The sequence below is a fragment of the Callorhinus ursinus genome, unplaced genomic scaffold (genome assembly GCF_003265705.2).
Source record: "Callorhinus ursinus isolate GAN/ISIS: 27379988/994484 unplaced genomic scaffold, GSC_fseal_2.0 scaffold52, whole genome shotgun sequence".
NCBI classification, from domain to species: domain Eukaryota; kingdom Metazoa; phylum Chordata; class Mammalia; order Carnivora; family Otariidae; genus Callorhinus; species Callorhinus ursinus.
The window spans coordinates 7,701,682-7,709,281 of record NW_027397114.1 but is presented as its reverse complement, the minus strand read 5'-3'; the positions used below and the strand labels follow the sequence as shown (position 1 = coordinate 7,709,281).

The following is a 7,600-nucleotide window of genomic DNA, read 5'->3' as shown; positions in this document are numbered from 1 at the left end:
GGCCCTACCACCTAAGTTACTGCAAGTGGAGATTAATCTCGAGGGGCATCTGGGACTTGCCGCCAGCTGGGCATGTGGCTGGCTCAGGGGCAGGCCTGAGGGCGGGCAGGAAAATGGGAGAGCCTAGATTAAGGTTGCAACCTGGTAGACTAGGAAGTGGGGAAACCGGTTTGTCATTTGGGCACTTGGGGTGGGGTCTCCTGCCTCACTGCCTGCCTGCCACTCTGCCTGGTGTCCTTTATTGAAGAGAGGTCCTGTGCCCCTTTCCTGCTCCATCTAAAGTGTCTTTGGGGATGCCAGGAGTAAAGAAAAGCAGCAGGGGACTCAGTCCACCTTCTCCTCCCCAAGAGCATCTTGGGAGAGGAGAGACAGGACATAGAACCGAAGGGAGAGAGGAAGCAAGCAATCAGCACAGGAGGAGGGGTCATGGTCAGTGCTGGTCAGAGCCAGAGAAGTCTGTGGAGCCAACAGGTAGGCCAGGGTGGGACAGGGAGGAAGTGGGAATAAAGCGGGGCGGGGCAGAGCTAGCGCTCTGCATGCTGCCTTGGAGGTGGCCGGGCAGAGCCAGGTGAGGTGTGAGAAGGGGCTGGAGCGTGCCCCTTTGGGGTCCTACTTGACGGCGGAGCTGACTCCCCTCACTCCTAGCGCGGGCCTCTGCAGTTCCAGCAGACGCCTGCAGGAGGGGCCGCAACTGGAGCTGGGGGCAAGGAGACAGCCCAGCAGGGGGCGCCGGGGGACTGGATCTCTGCGGCTGAGCCGAGTCTAAGGAGCGGGGGAGGGGGGCGTCCCGGCAGAGGCAGAGGAGGGTTTAACTCTCCCCGCATAGGGCGGCTGTGGCTTTCGGAGGTCACCTTGGCTGAAAAGTGGCCCCCCGGTCCCGCCGCTCCGCTTGCCTCCCTGCGCGGTTCCTCCCCGAATGCTTCCCCATCCCCTAGTGCGCCAGGGCTTGGAGACCGAGAAGTGCCCCACCCTCGAGGTGCACCCCCCTCCTCCGAGGCCGGTCCCGGGCCTTAGGTATTTGTCTTGGTGGTGGTGGTGGTGCTGCGACGATTGCTCGGGGTGGGAGAAGCAGGTGGAGTGGGGAGAGGAGCGGGAGCGCGCCCCGCACCCCTGGCCCGGCAGCGCACCGCGGGATCCCGCCGTGCAGCTGGAGGGCGCGAGGCGCAGCGCCCCCTCCGCTCCTCCGCTCCCCGCCACCCCGGGCGGCCCTTTGTACGTTCCGGCCACAGGCGGGTGCCCGCGCCGCGCGCGCTCCCGCCCGCAGTGACACACCCGCGCCGGCCCGCGCGCGCGCCCCCCCCACACATACACACACACACACACAGACACACACACACACAGACACACACACTCGCTCTCGCACACTCGGTGACACGCCCGCGCGCGCGCGCACCCACACGCCCGGCCGCCGGCGCCCTCCCAGCTGGTCCACCCCGGCGGGGCCCGCGCCCCCGGCCCGCCCGCCTGGCACCGCGCCCCGGGGCTGGGGCCGAGCGAGGAGCCCGCGAGGCGGCGAGAGGGCGAGCGCCAGGCAGGCCGGCCCGGGGCCCCCGCCCCCCGCGCCCCCGCCCGATGGGGAACGCTCCGTCCCAAGGCATGTCCCTGTCTCTCTCCTCCCTAATGTGCCTCCATGCTTAAGTGGAAGGTATTTCTGTTTTCTTTGTGTGTTTTCCCCTCGGCCGGGGGCGGGGGCGGCGGCCGGGCTGGGGAGGCGGCGGCCGGTGGGGCGAGGGATGCTCAGGGCGCAGGTGTTGGGGGGTGGGCAGGGGACCGCTGCGTGCAGGCTTGGGAGAAGGACCGGGGCGACAGGAGTCCTGGGACCAGAGGGGGTCAGGAATTGGCGAGGCTGGAGACAGAGCGGGGAGGGCCTCGTGATGCCCGGGGGAAGGGGGCCCGAGGGGTGAAAATTTAAAGGGGTACGTGTGGAGGGAGGAGGGGTGGGGAGAAGAGGAAGGGGGATAGATGGTGAGGGGAGTGGGGGAGGGGAGTGGTCCATCCGTGGTGGAGGAAGAGGAGGATGCGGGGGTGGGGGAAGGAGGCGAGGGGGATGAAGTGTGTGTGTGTTGGGGGGGAGCCTCAAAGGCTTCTCTTTCCCCCAGGTCCCAGGATGGGGTGAACGCACTTGGACGGTGGTGGTAGGCGCTTTGCGCCAGCCCCCCAGGGAAGGAAGGGGATGAGTGCATTCTGGGGTTGGCTGTGTTGCCAGGATACGAGCCTGTATTCACCCCCCCGCCCCCCTCACCTCGAGGCCCTAGCCCTGGAGACCTCAGAGCCTAGGCAGCAGTTGCAGAAACTGGGGACCAGCTCCCCGCTCAGCTGGCGGGTAGGGAGGGGCCATAAGAGGGAGGGGCTGGGGGAGGGGCTATTTGATCTTAAGCCCTCCCCTTGCGGAGGCCGGAGGGCAGGGGAGGGCGCCCCCAGCTGGGGAGAGCATCCAGGGCGAGTGAGGAGGTAGCGACCGCTGGAGGCTGAGGGGCAGAGGGCGGGGCTGGGGAGGGGACGCGCCATAGCCCCCCCTCCCCTCCCACGCACCCCCCTGCTACGTCAGAAGCTCCGGGGCCAGCTCCGAGTCCTGTCGGTGGGGGCAGCAGGATGCTGGTGGAAGCAGAGGGGGCCGGCCGGGTGCCTCCGCAGCTCGGCTGGCAGGGCCCGGTGGGGCGTGTGCTGCTGCTGGTGCTAACCCCCCCGCCCCACCCCTCCCCATGCAGCCCTGGCAGTGCCTCCGGCGCTTTGCCCTGGCCTGGTGGGAGAGGACAGCGGAGGGCAGCGCCCGATCTCCTAGGGAGGAGGCTGGACCGAGGGACCCCGGGGGCCGAGGGGAGCCAGGTGAGCAGGAACAAGGATTGTGCCAGGAGGAGATCCCGGACTGTTCTTCCCTCTCTCCAAATACTGTGGAAACAGGAGGTCCTGCAGCCCCCAACTTTAGGGGAAGTGTTTTCCCCCCTGGTGGCGCTGGTGGAGGGCTCCTGGATGAAGCCTTCTCAGGAGATGTCGGAGCTACTGTTGTTTTGGGGGAAGGGGAAACAGATGAGGACTGGGAGTGGGGGATAGCTGACCAGACTTCGGACTTGTAGGTCTGAACGTTCCTTGGTGTGGGGTTTGAGCACTTTGTGTGGGGAGGTTGGATACCTTCTTCCTGACTCTGGATATCTTGGTCTGGATGACCTTGAGCCAACTGCTTTGCTGTCTAACTTCATGCCTCAGTTTCTCTCATTCCCTTCCCTATCCCTCTTGCTGGTTTTAAAGAACTGATGATGCATTTGATGGAGACTGTCACTATGAAAATGTGAAGCTCTGTCATTCTTAGTGGCAGCTGTCATGGTGGTTTCTCTGGTGTGGTTGTGCGTGTGTATGTATGTGGGGGACAGTTTGGGTTTATGCATGAGGGCTTTTGCCAGTTCTGGTTGGTGTTGGGGCCACGGCGAGCAAGTGTCAGGGCCTGGCATTCACACAGGAAGGAGGGCTCCAGGCGAGCTAAGAGTTGTCGGGGCAGAGACTTAGCTGGTGGCCTGCTGTAGAAGCAAGGCTTGGGGGTGAGGGCTCGGGGTGTAAGGGGAGGGGGTTACAAGAATAAGATCCCCCCCACCCTCCGCCCAGATTGCCTGGCACCCAGGCAACATTGGCAGCGAGTGCAGAGGCTTTGCCCTGGCTTCTTGCCACCAAGCCTTGGGGACAAGAGGGTCTTTGTCCAGTGCCCCCCCACCGCCGCCCTGTTCCTTCCGCCCTTACCATGATGGCTGATTCTCTATGATGACCCTCAGGGCTGGGATGGAGATATGGGTCCCCCATGTGCTCTGGGGATCTGGAAGAAGCAACTGTGGTCCTCAGGCAGGGCTGAGTGGAGAGGGGGAACTCTCCTAGGGGAAGGATCCCTGGGAATGAGCCATCAAGAGGCCTGCCCCCCCACCCCAAGCCTTCTGCTTGCCTCCTTGTCTAATGGGGGGGGTCTGGGGTCTTTGTGGCCTGATTCCTGCTGAGCTCCAGGTTTTTTAAAGATGTACAGGGTACAGCATTGGGTGCTGGGATGCAGAGCCTCATACGCTCTCTCTTTCTCTCTGGCCAGGGACCCACCCTGGAAAAAGGGTTTAATTAGAACCATTGATTCCTTCTTTGGCCGCGGGCATCGATCTCAATGGTGTGGTCAGAGCTGGGGGGCGGGGGTGGCATGGCGACTGTCTGCACAGTGCCAACCTTGGCTTTCTCTGACAAAACCCAAGCTTAGGAGGGAGGGCGCTGGGCTCTTTAAAGTACCAGGTCTGTTTGAGCCCCACCCCCACTCCAGGTCAGGTCTTGGGGAAAGAAGGGATTGGGGGTTGAGGATCTGGATGGAGGGAGGGGTGTTTGGGGTTCAGGATCATACTGAATGGTGGGCCTGGGGCTCTGGAATAGAGGGGCAGCTGTTGTTGGGTGGGGTCCTGCGAAGGGGAGTCAGGAGGCAGCAGACGGGGCCTGTGGGTGTGGGGCAGGCCGAGAGTTCAGGGGAAAGACCTAGGGCTTGCCATAAAAGCTTCTCTTTCGAGGAATCCCAAGCACTTTATCTCCTCTAGCCCTGGCAAGGAGATCCAATTTCTTCCTTTGCTTGTGTCCTCAGGGCCCAGAGAGGGACAGAGACTACCTCGGAGGCCCAGCAGGCCTGGGTGTGGCCTTCGAGCCTGGCTGCCTGAGCCAGTGGCCCCTACCTAGGCACAGAGAGCTGAGGGTGAGGCTCCTGGAAGCCTCGATTCTGATTTCTGGGCTTGGTGGGAGGTGGGGGACAGCTTGTGCCCCCCAAGCCCTGACTGCCTGTCGTGGGTGGGCTGGTGCAGGTGTGGGCTTCAATGAGCCACTCAGATGCTCTTTGAAGAATCCCTTGCTGGCTTCCTAGGGCCCATTCGAGCAAAGATAATAAAAATCTGGCCGTCAGCGGGTTTGAGGGCTGCACTCGCTTCCCCTTCTTTCATTTCCAGCTCTGAAAAGCAGAGATGCAGGCTTTGGATTTGGCTGCTGCCCCAAGGGAGAGAGGGAGGGAGGGAGGCAGAGGAGGAGGGACCGATTTCCTGGCAGCCAGAGAATTGCTGGGGAGATGGGCCGAGGGGCAGGGGCTTGGTCCCCACCTCCTTCCAGACAGTCTCAAGGCCTCTATGGGGCTCCTATGCCTGATACCCAGACTCCAGCTTTCCTTCAGTCCCACAGGCCGGCAGCTCTCTCTCTGCTCCCCTGCTCCTACCGTCCGTCCCCCCATGCCACCATCTCCCCTGCCTTGCTGCCCCCCCACTTCTTCCCCTGGTCTCCCCTCTCTCTGCCCCTCAGTTTCTCCTGCTCTGCACTTCATTCTCTCTCTTTCTTTCTCCCCCCACCTTGTCTCCCCTTTTCTCACTCTGTGTGCCCTCCTCCCATCTGTCTGTCTTCCTCCCCCCAGCCTTGGTCCTGCTTTCTAGGACTGTCTGGAAGGTGGAGAAGCCAAGTTGAGGGGTGGAGGGCAGCCGCAGGCACTGAAGGGACGGGTCTGGGTTGACTATTCTGGTCTGTCAGGTGCCATAGTTATCAGAGTCCAAGCGGAAGGGGGCTGCTGAGCACTTGGAGAGGTGTGTGTAGCGAGGGCCCCATCCCCCTCCCCACACCCCACCGGGCACCTTGCCCTGACCTCAGGCTTCCGACACTCCAGTTCTCCTGCTGCCTTCTGCTGCTTGGCTGCCGGAAACCAGCGCCTCTGGCCTCGGCCCGCCTGCCCCTCTGGTCACCCACAGTCCCAGGCACCGCTGCCACCCTGTCCACTCTCCCCCTCACCCCCACACCGTTTCCAGACTCGGAGCTGGGGAGGGAGGGGCCCCGTCCCCGCCCCTCACCCCCGGTCTCCGGTAGGCTTTCCTGGAGCCCCATCCAGGCCCTGTGCCCTCTTTGCCATCTTGTCCATTTCCCATATAAAAGACAGGACCATTGTGGAAAGAGCACTAGACTCCGAGTAAAGGGACCTCGTTCCCATTCTTCCTCAGCACCCAAATGTCCGAATGACCTTGAGCAAGTCCCTGCCTGATGCAGGCCTCTTTCCTCACCTGTGAAATGAGGGGGCGTGGGCTGGATCATCTCCAAGGTCTCTTCTGACATTCCCTGGATGTTGTGTCTCTCTTCTGGGTGATTTGCATATGCTTTGCATATATTAATGGTGCCTGCTTGAAGGGGGAAGGTGCCACCCACAAGGACCAGAGTCCCACCCACCATTCCGACTTCCCTTGCCCATTGGCCCATGCTTTCACTGCTAGAATCTCCTAGGGGGGGTGGAAGCTGAGGCCGGAGCCGTTTCCTGGGGAGGTGGGTCTGGCCCCTCTGTTCCAGATGTGCTGGAGGCAGGATGCGGGGTAGCCCCAGGAAGCCAAGCGCTGTGTGAATTTACTGAGGTTGGCTGTGGCTACCATGGGGTGTAGGAAACCCTGCCAAGGCTGGCTTGGGGGTTTCCCTCCTCCATTCCCAGGGCCTGAGCACCCTCTAGATGCCAAGGAGCTTAGCCAGGTATAAGAGTCCCTCCTCTGGTGTCAGCTCCCCCCACACAGCCCAGGGCAGGTCACGCTGTCTTGTAGCCCTGCCCACTTCTGCTCAGGCCCCTGGGCTCTGGGTATTTGTGAGTTGCAACTCGGACCTGAGAGCTTGTCACAGGACTAGCTCATTGCATCTCTGGGCCCTACCACTGAAGGTGAAGCCCCATGCTCCCTACAAGGGTCAGAGACATCATCAGGGAGAGAGGATCTGCTGCCCCTGGTTCTGTCCCCACCTCCATCAGCCCAGCCAGTCTCGGCGGGACTGCCCCCAGAGCCTCCTCCCGGGCCTCCTGGCCTGAGGTCTGTCTGGCACCGGCCAGTGTCATGGATCCCAGCCCCCAGTCCTGCCTATGTTGCTTTCACCCCTATAATGCCCATCCCTTGGGGCAAGGCTGGGATAAAGGTTGGCAGCCTGGAGAAGATGACGTGGGGCCACTGAGTCATGGCGAGAATATCTGAAGACAGAAGCAGAGACGGCCTCCACTACCAAGGAGGACTGGGCCAGAGGAAGTGGAGCAAGAGGGATCAAGGTTAGATTTAGTCTTAGAAAGGGACCGTCCTGGGGGGCAGATTCATTTCTGACCATGGGATTGCTGTGAAGAGAAATGCAATCATAGATGAAAATGTCCAGCACATCGCTTGATATATATTAAACACTCAATAAATGGTGTGGTGGAGAGAACAGATGTCTCTGAAACCGGAAAAGACCCTCCCCTAACCTCGAGACTTAGGATTTTGCAGGGGATGAGGAGTTGGAGGGACAGTTCCCAGAAGAGCTGTTTCTCCCAGTTTCTCCCACACTCAGACTGCCGCTCCCCCAGCGCACTCCTCATGCCTCCTGCACGCACTGGGCTCGGGGCCCAGCCACCCGGGGACACCCTGCCCTCATCCGCTCTGTTGCAGGTGGGCAGACGGTAGGGTTTGGGGGTGAGAAAATATTCTCCTCCCCTCCCCCCATCTTTGCCCAGGACAGCTTGGAAGGAAACAGGCCCACGCTGCAGTAGGAGGAATAGAGGTTAGATAGGAAAGTAAGCCTCCAGGGTGTGTGTGTGTGTGTGTGTGTGTGTGTGTGTGTGTGTGTGTGTGTG

General features: G+C 61.8%; 1 protein-coding gene across 9 annotated transcripts in view; it reads left to right on the top strand.

The window, feature by feature from the left end:
- Positions 1–1,625: 1,625 nt before the first annotated feature.
- SRCIN1 (SRC kinase signaling inhibitor 1) overlaps positions 1,626–7,600 on the top strand; it is a 68,348-nt gene continuing 62,373 nt past the window's right edge. For 6 of the 9 annotated variants that reach the window (XM_073883837.1, XM_073883838.1, XM_073883836.1 and 3 more), the window contains exon 1: positions 2,449–2,826. In XM_073883837.1, coding sequence (XP_073739938.1) covers positions 2,703–2,826 — 124 coding nt within the window. In that variant the 5' untranslated portion in view covers positions 2,449–2,702. Of the gene's footprint in view, positions 1,646–2,447; positions 2,827–7,600 lie in introns of those variants that run through there. The other 3 variants (XM_073883841.1, XM_073883835.1, XM_073883842.1) reach the window with 3 other exon arrangements.